Source organism: Protobothrops mucrosquamatus, unplaced genomic scaffold (genome assembly GCF_001527695.2).
Source record: "Protobothrops mucrosquamatus isolate PMUCROS unplaced genomic scaffold, P.Mucros_1.0 scaffold1303, whole genome shotgun sequence".
In the NCBI taxonomy this organism is placed as follows: domain Eukaryota; kingdom Metazoa; phylum Chordata; class Lepidosauria; order Squamata; family Viperidae; genus Protobothrops; species Protobothrops mucrosquamatus.
This window is the reverse complement of record NW_015387504.1, coordinates 98,529-120,792: the sequence shown is the minus strand read 5'-3', so window position 1 is coordinate 120,792 and position 22,264 is coordinate 98,529. Positions and strand designations below refer to the sequence as shown.

Below are 22,264 nucleotides of genomic sequence, written 5' to 3'. Positions count from 1 at the left end.
ATTAGAGGCCCCGGCAGAAACAAAGTGAAGAATGAGGCATTTTGTGGTCATTGAAAAGACAGCTGCAAATACACATAGGTCCCCAAAGATATCTTGAGTAGGGGTCACTGCTCATTGGTATTTTGTGAAAGAAAATAAAATGAGTTGAATATTGTTTTGAGGGGATTCCTTCGAATCTGAGCATCAGGATGTAGAACTGCACTATCCTGTTATAACTGTGCACAGAAATAATGACAGGAGATGATAGGTAATTACAACTGAAATATTTTATCAATATTTTAAGACAGTTACCAATGTTTTCAAACCATACCAATACAGTGGAATGTCCCCTTGGCATGAATCAAAATGGTATATACTGTCTTCAGAATCAGCTCTTCTTACTTACACTGGAACTGGCTTGTTTTAAGGGCATTGATAAAAATGTCAATTATATATTTATTGAATTCACTGAAGGTTTCCCAAATATATCTTGCCTGAACTTGTATTAATTTCAGGGAGTTTTGAGATACAATAGCTTTCAACAAATATTTAAAATGGAGTTTATACTAGTTACCCAAAATTCTATGTAGTTTGAACTACAAAGTTCTAACTACTCTTATGCTAGTTAACCAAAGATAATAAAATTCATCTTGAGTAAAAGGATTATTACTGAAGAAACTTCATATATTTTTTAAAGAAATATTTATCCTATTTTGAATATAACAAGTATCAGAATTTGAGCAATTAGGAAACTATTCATAGAATTTGAATAGCTTAATAGAAACTATTAAATTAAGCTATCGAAGAATAATTTAATAGAAATCCTAGTATTTTATTTATTTATTTATTTGTTTAGATACCCTATAGGGTCATAAATAGGGAGTTTTATATCAAATTTCTTAACTGCCTATTTCCCTCATATAAAAGTCACAAGTTCAGTATAAAGCAGGTATTTAAAATTCCAAACCTACCTTATTTTAAAAAATTGAAATGAAAATGAAGATCATGACAGTAAGTTAGTAGCATAGGTGCTATCTGTATTGTTTGAGGGACCTCAGCAAGGACACCTGGAGAAAGATCTCCAAAAATCACTGAAGGATTCACATAAATTCACAGCTATAGCTTGTACAGTTTGAAAGCCTTCTTTCATTTCATTTTGGCCAAAGACTGAAAAATATTGAGACTTAACTGTGAATACTTCCATGGTTTACACTCTATGCCACACTGAATGCAACGCTACATCTCTATGCAGCTCGTTCCTTGTTAGAGTTTAACTAGCCATAGTCCTAAATATTAGGCAATGGGAAGGGATACAATAGAGAGAAAGTAGTCTAGAGATAGTAAAGGAATGCAAAGCTATTAACACCTACAAGAGATGGGAAACAAAATCTCAGCCTTAAGAAAAAACTAAATGCAAGAAAGAGATTAAAAAGAAATTTTAATTCAGTGTGGTCTAAGAGGAGGCAAAGGGAAATTCTAGCAGCTTTCTGTAGATGGAGATTCTTGATCATCCAGGTCATGGTTGTCCCAAAGGTGCTTTTTTCAAAAGACAACTGGACTTTCTTGGTTTTTTCCTTTGAAAATGTTTCACTTCTCATCCAAGAAGCTTCTCTGGTTCTAACTAACTGGGGAATAGAAGGATTTATATTATTTGACAGAATATAAGCTCAGGATCAATTTCTCAATATGAATTATCTATAGCAAATCAACTAGCAAAATTTCTTAAAGATTGCTCTAGGATGACTTGTTCTGAGTTTCATGAGAGAAGGGGCAGGCAAATGTGCTGCTCACTGAGGGCAATGATCAGTTAGTTATTGGATTATTATAATAACTTCATGCAAAACTGTATTTTGGGATATGATTAGGAGAGCAATGGTAAAGTGAAAAATTTGGAAAGCTGAAACAAAGAGCCAAAGATATTTGTTAGTACATACTGGATTTTCAGTAGTATGCCAGAGATGTGGGATCTTGCTGTGACTGACCAGTTTTGAGCCTTTGCTGTTGAACTGAGAGATGAATTAATGAAACAAGGCATACTAGAACATTTGGAAGAACTTTTCCAATATTATATGTTGATCAGTGGACAATTGGAAAAGTTAAGGCCACCCCTGCCACCCACAAAGTCTCCTTAGATGACCGCATCAGAGAACCCAAGCAAATAGGAGCAGAATAAGATTCCTGTGAACATCAGAGAAGAGAACTAAGTTCATTTTCTACTGTGGAGCCCCAGGGCACTTAGATAAGACTTGCACCACTGAAATTCAGACCTCTGAGAGCTACAAATTGCTGTATGTGTGGACCTTCAGGCTACATAACAAGCAAATGCCTAAATAACTTCAAAGTCTACTTTTGGGAAACTTCACAGCTCCCTCCCAAGACCTCAGCAAAAGTGTGCTCAGACAATTAACCGACATCAGGCAGGTATATTTTATTATCTTTGTTACTCTTAATTCAATTTCTGGTTTTCAGAGACCAGTCTTAGCTCTTGTAGATTTGGGTGCATGCCAATTTCATAGACAAGACAAAGTGCAGTTGTTTAAACTGCCTACATAGTAATTAGAGACACCAATGCTTGTGGAAATTATTTTCAGGCAAGTGCACCAAGATAGTCTTTTTTTTTTTTTTTGCAACACACAACACCTCTGAAACTCACAATAAATGATCACACAAAATTCTTGCCTCTCTATTTTACAGCTTCTTTAGATGGTTCCATTGTGCTGGGCATTGACTGGCTGCAAGCCCATAATTTAGGTATATAGTGAGAGCAAGGAAGAAATTATTTTTCATTTCAAAGATGTCATGAGCACCATTTGCAGCTTTCCTCGTTATCCTACTGGAGCACCTTCAAAAGACAGGCATTGAGAGGTGCACACAATTTAATTAGAATGACTGAGTGCCATGAATCAGTGGCGTAGCGTGGGTTGTCAGCACCCGGGGCAAGTAATTTGCGCCCCCCTCCACAGTGGGCGGCGTCGGCGACCTGGAGGCTCGGATCGGATTCGCACAGCCAGCACTGCAGAGAGAGTGAGTGAGCCAGGCAGGGGCAGAGAGCTGCGAGTGCGAGCGCCCCCCCCCAGATGTTGCGCCCGGTGCGGCCGGCCCCCCCTGCACCCCCCACGCTACGCCTCTGCCATGAATACATAACTGTCTTTGATACCAGATGTGGCAATGTTTAATGGGTTAATGGGTTAATTGCAGCATGTCTACTCCAGATTCATGAATGAAATACTTCTCAATATTTTGGATAAATATGACTTTTTTTGTAGAAAACAAAAACTCCTGTTACAAGTATCTCAGAGGAGCTTCACAAATAGAAGGGAATAAAAGCCATAGGCAGGTAGGCTAATCAATTACTATTTTTCCATTATTATTATTTTTAAAAGTGACCGCTAGGGAACCCCACAAGCAAAACAACTGTAGTAAGAGGCAGAGCAAGCAGCACTTTCTACATTTTTCTTAAATGGGAACCATGTCCTCCGAAACTTAATCTGGCTGCAGAGCTCAGTCCAAATCCCCCAAAGGCTTCAGTCCAATAGTGGGCCTCTCCCACAGAGCTTTATAGTTGATCTTTCACTCTTATTGTGTTTCTCCTTTTCTATCCCAGTCCAGCCTAAACATTTCATTTCTGATTAATATTTTGATAGCAAGCCAATATTTTTTTGGCAGTGCAACAAAACCAGGCCCCATTTTACAAACATATCTCCTTCAAACTTTTTAAAACAAATTTTCTTTCTGTACTCCCATTTTTTTCTTCTGTTACCCTAAAGAGTTATTTCTGAAACAGACTACGTGAAGAGTCTGTAAATTCACTAATGCAGATAATAGCATTTACCCTACAGATCTGTTCCTCAGAATTCTTGACCTTTGAACAATGTCCATAACCCAATTTGATTGTACATAATTTACTAAATAGGAGGCACATCCTAATTTGGAAGTGTTGATATGAGCTAAACTTTATTATGCCTTTTTCATCACAGGTAAATCTTAAAATTGGAAGAGGCCATTTAGGCTATCAAATCCAACACCATGCTCAGTATAGGAATTGCCAGGTTGGAAGATTTCCCCCCCCCCCTAATATTTAACCTGAATCCATCCTCCTCCTACAGATTAACATTATCATTGTTATATTGCTGTTTACACTAAAATGATTATTGAGGCCAAACTGATAAGCATCTTTTGACAAAGGCCACATTCTGACATGGATATCAATCCAGTCGAAGGACAATATTTAAATGCCTCCTCTCTGTACAAGACATGCCTATTTCATCTAACTTGAACAATGTAACTATGTTCAAAATGATATAGTTGGAGAGAGAAAAAACAAAACCAAAGCTACTTACTGGCTAATGTTACCGTGGCAGGAACACTGGCAACAACACCTTCAGACATGCTGGCTATGCACTGGTATCGACCCACTGTGTGATTGTTTAAGGCAGCAATGGTGAGCAATCTTTGATCAATATGGATTCCTAGAACATCATCTGATTGAAGCAGCTCCTTTCCATTCAGTCTCCAAGTAACATTTATTCCCAAAGGCTCAACTACACATCCCAGAGTCACCATGCCACCATGCTTTTGGACAATAGAATCAGGTTGGACAGAGACATGAAGAGAATCACCTGCAAAGGAAGACAGGCAAAGTCTTCATAAATCCTCGTGGAAGATCAGCTACTTCCACTTTAAATACTTAGCTATTTGACTCCCTTATGCAATAAGTTATAAGTTTAAGTCTTTATGGTATTCAAGAGCTACTTATTTCTTGGCAAGAAAATGTGAAGGTATCTACTGAAATACTAAACTTTCAGATATATATGACCTTAAGCTAAATAAGACTGTGATGCTGAATGTCTCTGCAAGTGAATAATGGCATGTTCAGCTATCTCCTGCTCCGTTGTTTGGTGTATCGCCCTGTCCTTAGCTAATCAACTTTGCATGTGTGTCCACTCTAAATCTTTGGGAAGGGAGAAAACACGTTGCTCCACAATAATAACATTTGCTTCCATGTTAAGTTAAGCAAACCTGGAGTAACAGAGGTTATAAAAGTAAATATGTATTATACAAAAACCTTGGTCTAGTATCCTGTTTTTAAATAATGATATTCATATGCCCCAGAAAAGTTATAAGCAGACAATAATCTCTTGTTATTTTGTCATCCCATTTAACAATCAGATTAATAGTACTTTTGAATTAGATAAATGTGTTTGGTTGCTCACCCAGGAGCTCATTCAGTGATTACTGAATGTAAACAAATTAATCATATGTAGGCATAGTAGTCAACTTACTGGAAGTTCATAAAAACTATAACTAAGGAAAAGACTGTAAGCCATGGTAGAATCTCATAAATATCAAAACATAAAACCATGGTTCTTTAAAATTGCAAATAAAATCAAGGACATGAAAATGCACCAGCTACATAGATAAAAAGTAGAGGAAACAATCACTCACCCAAATTCGTAATGCAGTTAGCAGATGTCAAAAGCAAACACACAATAACAGTAATTAGTCTTTTCCCCTCTGGTATCATTGTCATCCCACGCAGAGGAATATGGACCAGAAAATACCAACCGGAGTTCCCATAAGCTATCACAGAGCACTTAATAACAGAAATTCAACTTCATGGATCAACCTGAATAACAAAGGAAGAGATAAAATAAAACAATATATTAAATAAAATATAGGAGAATTGTATTGTTGGTGACAAATTGTATGTGGTCTTCCAGAGCCCTTCCAAATGCACTGCCAATTTGAAATATGATTTGGAATACAATGGAAGAAAACAATAGTTAACAATGATAGAATCAATAACCAAATCCAATCATTATATATACAATGTGTGTGTGTATATACACACTTCTCTCTCTCTGGGTGTGTGTGTGTATACATACCTCTCTCTGTGTAGATAGATAGATAGATAGATAGATAGATAGATAGATAGATAGATAGATAGATAGATAGATGGATAGATGGATGGATGGATGGATGGATGGATGGATGGACGGACGGACGGACGGACGGACGGACGGACGGATAGATAATTACACATAAGTCAAATTTTTTTTGTACCTTTTCCATTTCAGTACAAACAACTGCATATCTCTCACTGAAGTCATTGATTAAAAATTTAAAAAGAATTGGTCCCAACCAGGGACAGCAAGAAGCTGACAAAATAACAAAACATGCATCACATCATAAATAAACTCCACTGCTTACATACTTGTGTAAAATATTATGACATTCATTTTGTTATTTGCCTCTTGTCCCTCCTGCAGATACTTATGGTTCAATACAGTTTCTTGAGAAGTTCTACTTGTTTCTTTTCACTGAGCAAATGGATCTTTTTATTCCTTTTTATTTATCTTTTTTAATTAGTTAGCAATCCATTAAAAATTAGGTCCTGTTATCCCATAGCTGCCAAATATACTTAAAATTCTTTAATGAAGAAATCTGTCAATTTTATTTTTATTTTTCTGAAAATCCAAGCATATAGTGCAAATAGGTCACCTCTATTCAGGTACCTGTTGAATTCTAAAAAAATACATTGTGAAGCAATATTTATCTTTCCAGAATCCATACTGATTTTCCTCCAGCAAGGCTTATACTTCTACATGGTTAGTTCAAACCTTTATCTGGCCAAACTGATTGGCGTATAATTTCTTAAATCTCCCCCTGAATTCCTTTTTAAAATTATTATTGTTGCATTGGCTATCTTCCAGGTCTCCAACACATGTAGTATTTCATGTTGTTCTATAATATCTGCTCTTGTAAACTTAAATTTGCTTTAACTGTTTTAATTATCTCCCTAAGAAAATCAATACAGGCCAGATATCTTCTGTAGTAAAGGGGGAAAAAAGTTTATTCAATTTCTCTGAAATCACCTTAACCTGCTTGAATGCCTCGTTTACTCCTTTTTGACTAATTGCTTCCCTGTCTGAACTGAATTGAATTTAGTGGTATTGCATGTGGTACAATGAGATGGACAGGATTTAGAATAAATAATACTGAATAAAAATGTGAGGAACTGGTATAAAAGAGGTACAAATGAGGTAGTTTCATCACACAGAAAAAAATGTAGAAACATCTAATTGCAAAAGGAAACATACAGTATGAAGGAAAATGAAGAGAGAGGCCAGGAAAGTTGTGATTAAACTTCAAAGTTTAAAGAATAAAATCAAGACCTGTAGTGGTGTATCAATACAATGGAAGTAAAGAAGGCTTACAGAACAGAAAAGTATCGAAAAGCATAATGAATGGTATTGGTATAAAGTAGTTCTAGTTAAATTATTTTCTCTTCCTCTATCTCCTAACTTTCATTTCTTTTGCACAATGGCTGCTTACCCTGAAAAAGCATAGCATGATTATTCTGATTTATAAATATGTATGCAATGAACAGCTGTTGACTTAACAAAGTACTATAGGTAGTCCTGCAGAGCCTGCCCATCATGCCCATTCATGATAGTTGTAAAGCAGATCAATTATGCGACTGACCTGATTTTTACAGCCTTTTTGAGATGGTCATTAAGCAAATCATCATGGCTGTTAAATGAATCTGTGGTTGTTAAGTAAACTAATAGTTTATTGTGGATATAAACTGGAAGTAAATGCCTGTTTTCTGCAAAACTGTCGTAGAATGGATTTATGTGACCATAGGATGCTACAAATATCCGTACATGCTACCTGGGTACCGAGCATCTGAGATGCAATAATGTGATGATGGGAATGACCATTGGAACTTTGAATCCAGGATGTAAATACCACCCAGGTAGGTCCATTGGAACTTAAAACAGGTGTGATGTGACTGGAAGTTCAGTCAAGGACTATTTGTACAATAACTATTTCCAGATAGTTAAGAATTTTACAATAGTACAAGATACTTGGAAAATACTTTTTGGTGACTTTCTTGTTTTGAGCATTCTAAGTCATAGCTCAGCTTTGATCACTAACAGTAAATACCTGTTTCAGTAAATATTCCCAAATTTTGTTCATTTATTTCTTTAATTGACTTTATCCTATATGCCCTGCTATACATCCTGCTTTTAGCAATTTTCCAAAAATCAGTCCAATACTATATTTAAAAAGTCAGTTTTCCTCATATGATTGCATAACAGGTACATGAATAGTAGATAAGAACCATGTATTTAGTGCTTATATAACTCTATGTATCACAAATCAGATATCCCACTGAACGAATATATTAATAAGGATATTTTCAACTATAAATAAAAACACGTCTAATCAAACAGAATGTAACTATGTTTGCCAAGTTTTGTTATCTTTTTATTTGGCTGTGGTTATAAAAAATATTTTGGTTTAAACAGAAATACAATGAAAATATTTCCTCAGCCCTTGGGCTTTATATATATAGAGAGAGAGAAAGAAGGAGAAAAAAAAATAGAATATCAGAGAGAAAAGTACTTGAAAAGAAAGGGGCCAAAAACGAGTGAGCTAAAGATAGCCTTCTCCAATGGATCTATGATAATTTGCCGTCAACTCACCATGGCCAACTCACCATGACCAATTCACCATGGCCAACTTGCCATGGCCATCTCACCAGAACCAACTCACTATGGCCAACTCACCAGAGCCAACTTGCCATGGCCAACTCACTACAGGACAACACATTGCTGGACAAAAGTTACACAATAATAAAGAAATGGTGGAATAGAATCATTAAAGAAAGGATGCAAAAAGAGGGACAGAATGAAATGTAATCGACAAAAATTAAAATATTTTTTTATTTATTTTAAATAATTCAATAGAATTGTTAAATTGTTCCGCAGTGAGCTGTCCCATGGCAAGTTGGCTGTGGCAAGTTGGCCATGGTGAGTTGGCTGCAATGAGTTGGCTGTGGCAAGCTGTCCCATTCCCTTCTCGAACAGGAGGACATGATTGTCAGCACGGTGACAGTCAGTGGTAAGCATGATCAGGCAATGTCCCATCCCTTTTTAACTTCTTACACTGCATGCATGTAAAAAAAGTGTGGACAGGCCTCATCCAGGTATGCCCAGAATTTTGAAGTCAGTGACTATTCCTGCAGATGCCTTTGTTTCTCCAACAGATGTTCTACAGGTATGTTGAACTACTATTCTCTAAATCCTAGGGCGCTCCTGGAATAGGTCACATTAAACAGACAATTACAGTTTTTTGTTTGTTTATTAATGTATATGCCAAATTAAAATCTGATTGACACCTGTTAGGTTTAACTAAGTTAATAAAATATGTACCTAATAAAGTCATTGGGACAAGTTAGTTGCAATTTAAATCCCACTTGTATCAATAAATGTACAACAGAAATTTATTCCATATTTACTCTGATGTAAATTGGACTCTGCTCACTGGAGCTTATTCCTAGTACATATCCAAAGGCTGATAATCTTAGCTTCAATCCAATATTTCTTCTAGGCATCTCACTGTATTTATTACCATATAACATAACCCTGCCATATTTCTTCCTGAGATTTTAACTTTCCCACCTCTTTTTACATGAGGTCTTATGTATTTGGGTGTAGGTATTTTTCCAGATGAAGAATTTCCACCTGGAGTAACGGTTAAGTTACCATCACCTTAACTAGGATTTTGAATGGGGCAGAACAAAAGATCCCTCTTCTTAGAACTAAATACCCAACTCCAGTTTTGCCTTTTAAGCAAAACTATCAGGTCAACTGGTTTAGACTATGTGGATTGAAGTAAACCTTGAAGTAAAAAGAGAAAACAGGTAGTCCTCGACTGTAATTGAGCATGAAATTACAGTAGTATGTTGTGGTCATTAAGAAGGTCACTACATGACTGGACCCGATTTTACATTTTTGCACTGGTCGTTAAGCTGCAGCCATAAAGTGAATTCATTTTACCCAATGGGTGTTTTTTGCCAGAAACCAGATGTAAATACCACAAATCAGCCAAAAGTGTTAAAAATCATGGTCACATGACCAAACGATACAATAAATAGTGGTAAAGGTGAGCCAGTTGTCAAGCGCCCAAAATGTGATCACATGACCATGGGGGGGAGGGGGTTACAGCTGTCATAGCTTTGAAATCAGATCAAAAGTAGCTTTTGTGAGGTGTATTATAACTTCAAACAGTCCTAAGTTAAGGACTATCTCTATAAGGATCTTCATGTCTAATAAATCCAGCACATTAAGTACTCAGGGAATACAATAGCAGCATCACTGATTCTGAACTCAGAATGAGGTCCCAACATCAAACTGATATACTAAAGATGCCAATGGATAAATAATAACTAATCCAAAGAAGATCAAACAAAGATTGAAAGGGTATATCTAAAGACTCTAAAGATGTCAACACTTAAGATATCCTAGTAGATATTTCCTAATGAGATTTAACAGACTGTATAAACTATCATATAATAGCCTTTATTTCGCATGCTAGCAAAATAGATTATCCAAAGCAGATTAGAATCCTGCATGGAAAAGGAAATGAAGCTGGCTTTATACAAGGACCAGGAGCACAAGAGATTGATGCATGCTAGAAATTGAAAAAACCCAAAGAATATGGAAAAGTCAGTATGTGCGTCATTAATTATAGAAAGAGCAAGGGAACATGTTTAACACATTCTAAAATTTCCACTCAAATCAATAGACTTTTAAAATATTTAAGTGGTTGGATTGTTTCCTTAATTATTATCAGTAGAAATCTGAAACTAAACCTTAACGTGATACCCTTTTGATTTAACGCCAAGTGTAATTTAATCTATTATTATTTAAGATTATCTGCAAATAGATTATATTTGTTTCAAAATATCATGGTTGTAAAAAATCAGTGCAGTGATATTGTAGACACAAATTGAGAACGTTTGATGAAAAGATTGGATGATAAAAATGAAGAATTTATGAAAATTCTAGATGTTTATGGCCAAATGAATTCCAACAAGAATGGAAGCTGACACAAAGTCTACATATAACAAAGTTAAACTATTTATGTGCAGTTGTTTACAGATTCAGAATAATATAGCACACATTTGGACAGCTTTCAGTCACTACTTTTAACACATTTAACACATGTGTCCATTTGTAGATCTCCTTGCATGCCTGGCATGTTTGAGAACCTCCCATAGATTTTCAATAATAATAATCTGAGAACAGGGACTTCCGGGTTAGATGTCGTGGCGTAACAGGCGCGGGAAAATGGGGGTCTGTTTTCCATGTCTGATTTCGCTCTGCTGGGGATCCTAAAAAGGGTCTAAAGTTGCCCCAGAGAGGCGATGAAGAAGGGGACCCTTGTCGATTGCAGAGGGGTGGCAGCCCTTCTGTTTGATCCAAGGAAGCCCTTCAAACTGGCAGAAGAAAGACTGGCCGCATTTATGTGGCCAACCAGAAGGCACCGACAACCCAAATAAGCACTAACTAGCAACTTCTGAACAACACAGATGGAACTGGGTGAGAAAAATCCCCTCTTTATAACTTTAAAACCTTTTCCTGGAAAAAAGAACTCCCAAAGCAAAGAATCCTCCAGATGATAGAGAGAAGGGAAATTTCCATCCCTTTCTCTCAGGAAACCAGAAGCAGTGAATAACTTTCTTCAGGGGAGGGGGGAATTAGAGAAAACTACAAGATTAATTTGTATTTAATACAGAGACATACAGTAGCTTTGACAAATTTGGGGACTAAAAGTATTTTTAAGACTTTATATTTGAAAAGATATTTAGAAAGTTGGTGAAATAGGTTTGGATTTAAAAACTGGAAGATGGATGTTAATGACATCTAGTGGTGAACCTTGGTATTACAATTTATTATGTTTAAAGAAAATTTGGCACAAAGCCTAGACATAAATAAGGCTCTTTCTTGTTCCTGGAAACTTTCACTTTTGCAAACTGCAGCTGGGAAAAGAGGGGGGATCATTGGCCTGCTTTATCTGTATGAAGGAGACAATAAACCATTCTAAATTGGCTGGCCTGGATTACAAATATTGACTGACTTTTAGTTTCAAGAATTATTAAGAAATATTAAAAAAAACAGTGAGAAAGTTGCTTCTGGACTATTTCTCTTTGGAAGAAACATGGATAATCAACAAAAAAAATGTAAATGGACTCCAGCAAGAAATTCTTTCCATGTTGAAATCAATTCAAGAAACAATTGTTTTAAATTATAAAAATAATTTAAATCACATAAATGAGCAACTCTGCAACTTAAACTTACAAGCAAAAACGTTCAGAAAATGACCACAACTAGAAACTGAGAAACCAGAGGAAAAAATAGAGGAAACTGACATAAAGATAGAGGATTCGAAAGAAGAAACCAACAGACAGGCACAGATAAATAAAAATGTGGAAGACCCAGATATAACATTGGAAATGGGAAAGACATTTTACTTTTCAAGACTTCAGATCATATTTAAGGACAAGGAAGAATTGATAGACTGGATGACAGAGCTGTTAAGAAAAATGCTGAAAACTGGGGAACAAGAAACTAAAAGAGAAACTGAGGAGAAAGAAAATGGAGGCTGTTTAATGAATATAAATGGATTAAGTATTTTTACAAAAATACTTTAATTAAATTGTATTTTTTATTCCAAATAATATATACAGAAACAGAGGAAGAAATACTTGGTGACTTAAATGTACTGACTTGCAAAGTTATTTGGCACAGGAAGAAAGCTAGAATAAGACTGAAGAAAATAGAGGTCCTGACTACTTAGATGAGGTATTATACCATCTAATGGATGTTTTAATATGATTAAAAGAATAGACAATTGTTAGAAATAAAAGGACCATTATAAAATAGAAGGATGTGATTTGTAACTAGGGTAACATAATTTTCTATAAGATGGGAAATATGAAAATACTAAGAGGGTTGGTATAAGGGAAACTTTTAGCTACCCAAATATAATTAATTATGAGAAAAATGATAATTGATAGTTATTTTGAATATTGATGGGAAATTAAAATTGAAAAAAGAGAGAAAAAACAGGATATGGATTGAATAAGTGAACTCTGATTGCAAATACATTTGAGATTTTTTTTGGCTAGAGAAGATATCATAAACTTATATTACTGACACTATGTATAACATTAGACACATGATGAGGATGTTTATACTTAATTGTACAGGTATTAATAGCAGTAAGAATTATATTTGCAGAGCGAGGAAAAATGATTATTATTGGAAGAAGAGACGAAATACTGGATGGTGTAGTATTGGATATTTTGAGTGAAAGTTAATATATATAACTGAATGATAAAGGAATCCAGACACCGAGTTCTTTATTAAATACTTATGATTGTGAAACTTGAAATTAATAAAATATTTACAAAAAAAATAATAATCTGGGAACTATGAAGCCATTCCAAAGCTTTTATTCTTCTTTCTTGCCTTGATATTATGGCTGATTTTAGAAGTTCCAGAAGATGTTTCAGATTGTTTTGCTATTTAATTCTTCTCAAATTCGGTTCTTCACTGTCAGCAAGAGTGGAAAAAAGTAAAAATAGATTCTTGTGAATCATATAAATAAAATGTAAAAGAACAAAGTTGCGCAATCTCATTCCGAACAAATTTCTACAGGAAAACAAGTTAAATGAAAGGAATAAAACGATGGAAGATGTTGCCTCTGAAAAGTATCCAGAAACTTCAGTTGGTCAAAATGCAATGGCCTATATGGTTTTGTGTCAATCATGATTTACATATATGTCACCTCTCTTGCAGGAGCGGCATTGGTTGCCGATTCGCTTCCAGGTCCAATTCAAGGTGCTGATTGTCACTTGTAAAGCCCATCTTTTCCCAGTTACATGTACCCGACTCGCCAGATGGGGAGCAGGGAATATTACAGATCCCCTCTATTAAGGATGTTCATCTAGTGGAACCAAGAAAGGCCTTCTCCTTGGTGGCTCCCTGCCTCTGGAACATCATCTCTGTGGAGATAAGATTAGCCCCCACCTTGAAAATCTTTCAAAAGGCTGTGAAGGCATGGTTTTGCCAGTAAGCCTGAGGGTAATACAAAGCCCATAAAGTAGTTTCTTTAATTGTTGTCTCCAGAGGGATGAGATTTATTGGATTTTGCATTTAGAGTTTTGTTTTGTAAGCTGCCCAGAGTCACAGTGAATTGGGCAACCAAATAAATTTTCTTAATAAATACATTAAAAGGGAAGCGCTCTGCACATAGCACTAAGCCTAAAATAATTTAACGATATTATCATTAGTTTGTGGGGGGAAATCCAATGCCCCACTACAGCTATTCATTTATAGGAATTATATGGACAGCAATCTCACAATACCCATATAGGCTGTTTACAATAATTGAAAACAATATAAAACATAATATGGATAGTATAATATAAAACATAGGAGCAGATGTAGCAGCCAAAGACTCAAACTAGTATTACAAAACAATAAGCATATGATTTACTCTCATTAACGCTGCAACCTGCATGTCCAGGAACACATTCATATCTTAAGAACTTTTGAAAGGCCAGCATGGCCGGGGCCTCTCTAATCCCAGGGTAAAAGGTGTTTAATAGGGCAGCACAGCATTTGAAAAGATTGCATCCTTTAGCGGGCAGGATCTGCAGCTTCTTCTTGGTCAACTTTTTAGGTTTCAGATACAATGACATAATCTTCTAGAATAACCTGCTCCACCCACTGACCACCACTACCATTCCTTGAAAATCTTGTGTTTAAGGAGGTAGGCTTATAATTTGGGGACCTGAAAGTGTCACCACAATCCTTTGATTGCATAACAAGAAGATTCTGATGTGTTAATGTCCAAAAATTGCATACTACCAATATAAATAATCCAAAAGATTATCAAGCATTAGTGATTTAGTGTATGTTCCATAGCCAAAAAGAATTATGGCAAATAGTTCTATTATTTGACATACAAGGACAGAAGTGGCAAATATAGCCACAGAATCATAGTGTGGGATGGGACCTTGGAAGTCTTCTAGTCCAACCCCCTCTCTGGACAAGGTAGGAGACCTTATTCCATTCCAGACAAATGGCTATCCAATCTTTTCTTGAAAACCTCCACTGCTGGAGGACCCACAACTCCAAGAGGCAAGTTGTTCCATTGGTTAACTATTTGCACTGTCAGGAAATTTCTCCTTAGTTCCTGGTTGTAGCTTTTTTTAACAAATTTCCACCCATTGTTTCTTCTCCTGCCTTCAGGTGCTGTGGATAATAAGTTGACCCCCTTTTCATTGTTAACAGTTCTCCAGTATTGTAAGACAACTATCATGTCACCCCTAATCCTTCTATAATAATAATAATAATAATAATAATAATAATAATAATAATAATAATAATAATAATAATAATAATAATAACAACAACAACAACAACAACAATAATAATAATAATAATAATAATAATAATAATAATAATAATAATAAGTTGGAAGGTACCTTAGAGGTCACCTAGTCCAACATCCTGCTCAGGCAGGAAACCCTATATCATTTCAGATAAATGGTTGTCCAGTCTCTTCTTAAAAACTTCCAGTGTTGGAGCATTCACAGCTACTGGAGGCAGGTTGTTCCACTGATTAATTGTTCTATCAGGAAATTTCTCCTTAGTTTTAGGTTGCTTCTCTCTTTGGTTAGTTCTCTTCATTAGGCTAGACATATCCAGTTTCTTTAACCATTCATCTAACAGTTTAACCTCCAGACCCCCTAACCATCTTTGTTGCTCTTCTCTGCACTCTTTCTAGAGTCTCAGCATCTTTTTTTTTTTTATCGTGGCAACCAGAACTGGATGTAATATTACAAGTGTCACCTCATTAGTGTAGTATTGAGTGGCACTATGTTTTCTTATAATCTTGATACTGTTGATGCAGCCTAGGACTGCATTGGCTTTTTTGGTAGCTGTAGCACATTATTAACTCATACATCAGTGGTGATCCAACAGTACTCCTATATCCCTCTCAAAATTACAACTGTTGAGCCAGGTACTGGTTTCCTCTTAATGAAAGGTCCAGCACGCTGCATAGAACATGATGGTAGCTGTTTCATGAAATACATGCATTAATAACTATTAAACATTATTATACTAAACAATTGGCACCACTTGAAAGTATTTACCATATTATTTTACATTGCTGAATTTTACAGAATATTATTTTATAATTGGAGGATACATTTTGAAAGAATATCTGAATTTGAAATTTTGGAAAACAAATGTAATAAGGTAAAGTAAAGAGATGTAGATTGACTTAAATAGGACATAACTATATCCATAAACATGAAAAACTACAAAATTAGTTGATGCCAAATGAGATAAACAGGTTCTAAATGTGCCTTAATATCAGTATTAAAATATGCATAATATTGCAATGTTTTCAGCTGTTTTGATAGTTTTCATCAGCCATTCCAAGCCTATACACTTTTAATTTTTTTAAATATTAGAATCCCCATCAGCTCTAGTTATGACAGATAATGTTTAGGATATTAATTTGTCAGATTTTATTTGCTACTATTGAAAAAATGCCCACATTGTCAGAATCACCATGGAATATCATGGAATTCAATCAGGAATACCTTTACTGGTGAGATTAAGGACTGGAATGACTCTAGTGCACTGCAACCAAGAAACATATAAAAATGATGGATTGTCTCATCCACAATCTTAACATACAGCCCAAAACCCACCATAGTATTCTCCAGACACAAAGAAACCTTAATAGAAAGCAAGTAGGGTTGCCAGGTCTGCTTCCAAAAAATAGCGGACAAGCGGGGAGGGGGGTTAAGTAGTAAAAAAAGTAGACTGTACAGCTTTAGATTACGTATCATTTCATCATAAAGCTTTTGAATAAAAAAAATGTCCACTATTTTGTGAAAAAAAATAGTGAACATAATGTGAAAAAAGTGGACTGTCCACTCAAATAGTGGACACCTGGCAACCCTAAAAGCAAAGCTAACCCATTTCCTAACTTATTCTATCCTATCCAGAGAGAGCATCATATTAAAATGGGACATTCAGCTCATCCCCTCATCCTGCCAGCTCCCCCATAATCTGAAGCTGTGACAGCCTGGTAAAGAGTAAATTCTCCTTACATACGTCCTTTCTTCTATATATTGCTCCCCTCGCAACCTCACACACTTAATTTTCACTCCTCTCCCCCCTTCAATTCTGTATAAATTCAATTTGACAACCCTGCTAATTGGATAAACGTCGTTCCCTGTGCTCCTTTAAAGCAGTTCTCTTTTCTTTTCTTGTTTTTGGAGGGCGATTGAGACTGTTCTTTAACATGAATTCCATCTGCTTTATTTCTCCTCTCCCCATTCAATATCCTTCCTGAATATTTATGAAGGGTTTGCTGCTGCCACGACCGCCATCGCAACTTTCTCCCTTTCTTGCCTCCTTCAGCAACCTCTCACCTCCCTCTTTCCCAGTGCCCCCCCCCACCCAGGTTCCTCCTTCCTCTCCCCCACAAGATATTCTCCTTTCCTATCTCTCATTGCCCTGCACAATAACCTTCCAAATGCCCCCCTTCCACCCCGCTTTAGATAAACACAGGCAGTGTCAAGTGTGAGGAGAAGGGGGAGGGAGTTCAACTGCCAGTCAAGCCCCACGTCTTCAATGAGACCCAGAGGCCTACCCTAATCTGCTGCATGCTTGCCATATGGGAGCTCTGTTGCCCTGGGAAACGCTAACAGGCAGAACGGAGCTTAATAGAGTCCATATTCATTGTAATGCAGTGAGATGGCTCGAGGGACTATTGCCCCTGGGGTCTGTTTTCATTCTTCTGTTCGGTTCTCTTTCTTTCTTGCCCTCCCTTTTTTCATTCTTTCCTCTTTTCAAAAGACCAGGTCCCTGGAGAGCTCTAATCTGGAGAGGCTGAGGCTCAGTGAAGGGCCAAAGTTTGGAGCTGGCAGGGCAGAAGAAAGAGAGCTAGGAAGGTGAGGGAGATGAAGAAGTGGAATGGACAGCAAAGGAGCAACTAATAAGCATGCTCTAGGGCAGCTGTCAAGATGCCTCATTGTCCTGTGCCCCAGTTGCAGAAGTCGTTCACCCTCAGAATCATTGTCTTGGATAGGGAAGCTGCAGGATGTGGAGATCACCTAGACAGTGTGAATGAGGACTGCCTGCATATAGTCCTTGTTGGATGAATGCAGGAAAGCAAGACGAAAACCTGATCTCAGCCAAATTTAGCCAAAGGAAATGTGCTAGTCCCAGCAAGCAATTGCTTTCTGGGGAAGTGCAGGGTTTTGCTAAAAGTTCTTTCACCATTTAGCAGGCTGTAAGGACCATTCTATCAATTATCTGTTTAATAATAAACATGGGAATGATCTTGAATATTTAAGGAAATCTCTTCAAGGTTGAAAAAAAAAGTACTCTTTAAAAATAAAATTATCCTGCAATTCATAGTGTCATGGGGAAAAGGACTCGTAACTGACAACTGTGTTTGAATGAAGTGCCAACTTATTTCTTTCTAGCAATAATGTTCATTTGGACTAAGCAATCAAAGTGTTTACTGCCACTACTCTTTATCACAAAGGAATTCCAAAATAATTCTCTCTAATGATTCTTTCTTTTCAGCTCTAATGTTCTTATTGTCCAATTACTTTAGGGAGAATACACTATATACCTTCAAATGGGGAGATGAACTGGGGGGAAATGCCATATAAATTTATTTAATAAATAAATATAAAAGTGTTGATGGCACCAACTAATTCACAATACTGTAAATGCTACAATATCTACTATGAAAGTTAGCATTCTCTTTCTGCAATAATCTTGAGGAAAATAGAATACTTATCCCATAAAATATATGAAAATTGCTATGCCTGAACATCTTTTTAAAAATGAGCTACTATGTTCTTACTAAATTTTATGCCTAGATTTTGTAACATTTTGTAATATTAGAGAACTATTTTTAATGTAGATTTAGAAACCATTTGGCATTTAGTGAATATGTCAGGTATTCAGATAGATGGTGGATGGATGGATGGATGGATAAATAGATAGATAGACAGATAAACAAACAGACATAGATGAGAGATAGCTTTCTCTTTTTGTTGTTTGTTTCATTTTTGTTGTTTGTTGTTTTTGTTCCTTTTCATATATTTTTTCTGTTTTAGATAAATACATCTAAATATTTTTTTAAAAAACATAGGACCCCTAGTGGAAGACTTGCCTAAATCTGGTCTTTCTCTAACTTCACACACTGATGCCCAGCTATGCTTATCTGTGACAAATGTTATCTGTGATTTATATATTATAGTTAAAGTATAAATTTATTTTATACTATCATCTATTCCTACAAATTTGGCTAATAATGACATAAAAAACTACATAGATTGGATAGTTCACCAATTAAGCCATAATGTGCATTAACAATAGACATAATAAAGAAATGTATGTCTTAAGATTTTTGTTCCTTGTCTATCTTCACATGCAGATATAGGTGATCCTTGACTTATGACCATAACTGAGCCCAAAATTTATATTGCTAAGCAAGACGGTTGTTAGTGAGGTTTGCCCCATTTTTACAACCTTTCTTGTCACAGTTGTTAAGTGAATCACTGCAGCTATAAGTTAGTAACAAGGTTATTAAGTGAATCTGGCTTCTTGCTTGTCAGAAGGCCGCAAAAGATGATCACATGACCCTGACAACTGTAATCATCACAAATATGAGCCAGTTTCCAAGCATCCAAATTTTGATCACATAACCATGGGGATGCTGCAACAATCATAAGCGTGAAAATACTTTTTTCAGTGCTGTTGTAACTTTCAATGGTCACTAAATGAATGGTTGTAAGTCGAGGACTATTTGTAATGATCTACAAACCATCCCACATAACAGTCAGCAATTATTTATAATCCTCTATATATTTCCTTCAAATCCTTTTTATGCCAGACAAGAGGCATAATCTAGGTCTACCACAACATTAATGTTTTTAAAATTCTTCTATTTCAGTTGGAGTCTGGACAACTTTTGTAAAGGTTCCACAATTTATCTGAGTCACCATAGTTATCTGAATTATTATTCATACATCTCACTTATCCTTGCTTGAGTAATTACCTGGTATTTGGGAAAGGGAGGATGCACTGATTATATGAATTAATCTCTAGAGAGGTCTAGTCTCCTTTTGAGAAACCTCAGAGATTTGTAATCCTATAAGACAATAGCTGATATCTTCTATTCAAGCAAGAAATTAGTGCAGGTAGTGACAGCTCCATTTCAGTACTGACATGTTTTATGAAGCAAATTATCACGGCCAATTTTAATCTGAATTTAGAACTGCTTTTGGTGTTGGTAGAGTTTTGTTGGGATTATTTTTTTAGTTATAACATGTTAGACTTTGTTAATTGTTCAAGTCTCAGTGGCTTTTTGTACATCCATTAGGGAATGGTGTCTGAATCAACCTACAGACTTTATTCTAGAGACATATTGATACATTTATTCTGTTTTGATCTGCAGGGTCTGTTCCAAAATGTACTTTTTTTTGCAGGAAGAACAAGGCTTGTGTCTTGTACTACAGAGACTTGCCTTGGTCCACCTTCAGTGTTCTTTAAAAACTGTAAGAAGTCTCGGGGGGATTCATCATGGGATTTGGAATTAGGTGTATTTAATATGCTGATGTTCTATTTCATCTGAATTTATTAACATTTCTGGGTTGGCAGCTATTATTAAAAACAATCTTAAAACTGTGATTTCCTATATTCCATTGTTTATATAGATAGTCTTCAACCTATGACAATAATGGAACGTGGTCTTTATGATTGTGAGTCGGTAACTGTCATAAAGCAGGTCACCCACATGACCAATCTGATTTTGCAACCTTTTTTTGCAGCGGTCATTAATTGAATGTAGCAGTTGTAAAACAAATGCCACAGTTGTCAAGTGAATGCCACAGTTGTCAAGGGAACTCCTTGTTCACAACAGGCCATTTTTGCAGAAGGTCGGAAATAAATGCTGGTTTTCAACAAAAAATATTGTAAAATGTGATCATGTGACCATGAGATGCTGCAAAGAGCCATAAATGTGGGCCGGTTGCCAAGTGTCCAACATGCAGTCATGTGATCACAGAGAAGGCCCACCCATTGGAACTTCAGAACTGAGTCATAAGTAGCCCTAGGGAGGTCCATTGTAACTTTGAATGATCGCTAAGTGAGTAGTGATAAGGTGAGGACTTCCTGAAATAATAATGCTAAGGTGATCGCAATATATGTTTTCAAACATATAATAGTGAAAAAATAACTATTACTACAACATCATATCTCCAGTCATCATGCTCTAGAGCAGAGGTCCCCGTCCCCCAGTCCATGGCCCAGTACCGGGTTACAGTCCTTTGGGAATGAGCTGCGCAAGCTGCGGGTAAGTGCACAAGCATGGGAAGCTATATTTGCACAAGCAGCACACGCACGTGCAAAATCAACCCCTCTCTCCCCTCACCACTCTTGATGCCATGGGTCCACAGAGGCAGATAGGTTGGGGACCGCTGCTCTAGAGTTATCAGATTTTATTGAATCTGGAAGAAAATAATCAGATTCAGCAGGAACCTGAAATCAGCAAAGAACTGCATCAATTTGAAAAGAAATAAGTTCCATAACTAATGTGCCACCATTTAGAAAGGCCTATTATTATGAGTCCCAGTCTATGACGATGGTATATCCAAGTGGCCTTAGCAGAAGATCTGAAGACATGACAAGATGCTATCAGGAGAGTTAATCACTCAGATAACTAATATAGTAAAGTGTTTAGAGCTTAATATGTAAAGTAATAAATTAAATTAGCCAAGTGACAAATAGGCAACTACTGCAGATCTTTAAAGATTTATATTATATGGTCCCACCATATCATGATATCATGCCCTGCATCTACAACCTACACTTTCAAAAACTGTCTTTTTGGACAGCACTAAATATAATGCACTATAATATTCTAATCAGCAGATTAGTAGAGTATGCAAATTGTCTGCCTTTATCCAGACTGAGCTATAGTCAGAAATATGGCTGTGCTTGAGTCTCCAGTGACAGAAGCAAGGAGTACTTCCAGAATATTCAGTTGTTCTTTTTGAGAAAGTGCAATTCCACCCTGAACAATCTTATCTCCCTGAGGCCCATGGCTCAGAAACCACCAGTCAAGAATTCCACCATTTTGTTTGAACTCAGTTTCACCATATTCTCCTTTTTCTCCAACCCTCTAATCCTTTTCATTTGAATCACGGGAGGCTGTGCAGTATGAATAATGTCTGGATATAATTATCCTGAGCTGGGAAAAGTCAATAAATTGAAGTTGGATCCAGGCAAAACAGAGCCTTATGAGCATGTGATTTTTATGTTCAGGAACTGATTCTGTGTCCCAGATAGGCCTACATTTCAGCGAAAGAGCAATAGCA

At 36.3% G+C, this 22,264-nt stretch overlaps 1 protein-coding gene across 1 annotated transcript in view; it reads right to left on the bottom strand.

Moving 5' to 3' along the window:
• BOC (BOC cell adhesion associated, oncogene regulated) overlaps positions 1-5,583 on the bottom strand; it is a 31,849-nt gene extending 26,266 nt beyond the window's left edge. The window contains exons 1-2 of the mRNA XM_015821321.1: positions 5,425-5,583; positions 4,320-4,598 (exon numbers count right to left, since the gene is read on the bottom strand). Coding sequence (XP_015676807.1) covers positions 4,320-4,598; positions 5,425-5,509 — 364 coding nt within the window. The 5' untranslated portion in view covers positions 5,510-5,583. The remainder of the gene's footprint in view (positions 1-4,319; positions 4,599-5,424) is intronic.
• Between the last annotated feature and the right edge of the window lie 16,681 nt (positions 5,584-22,264).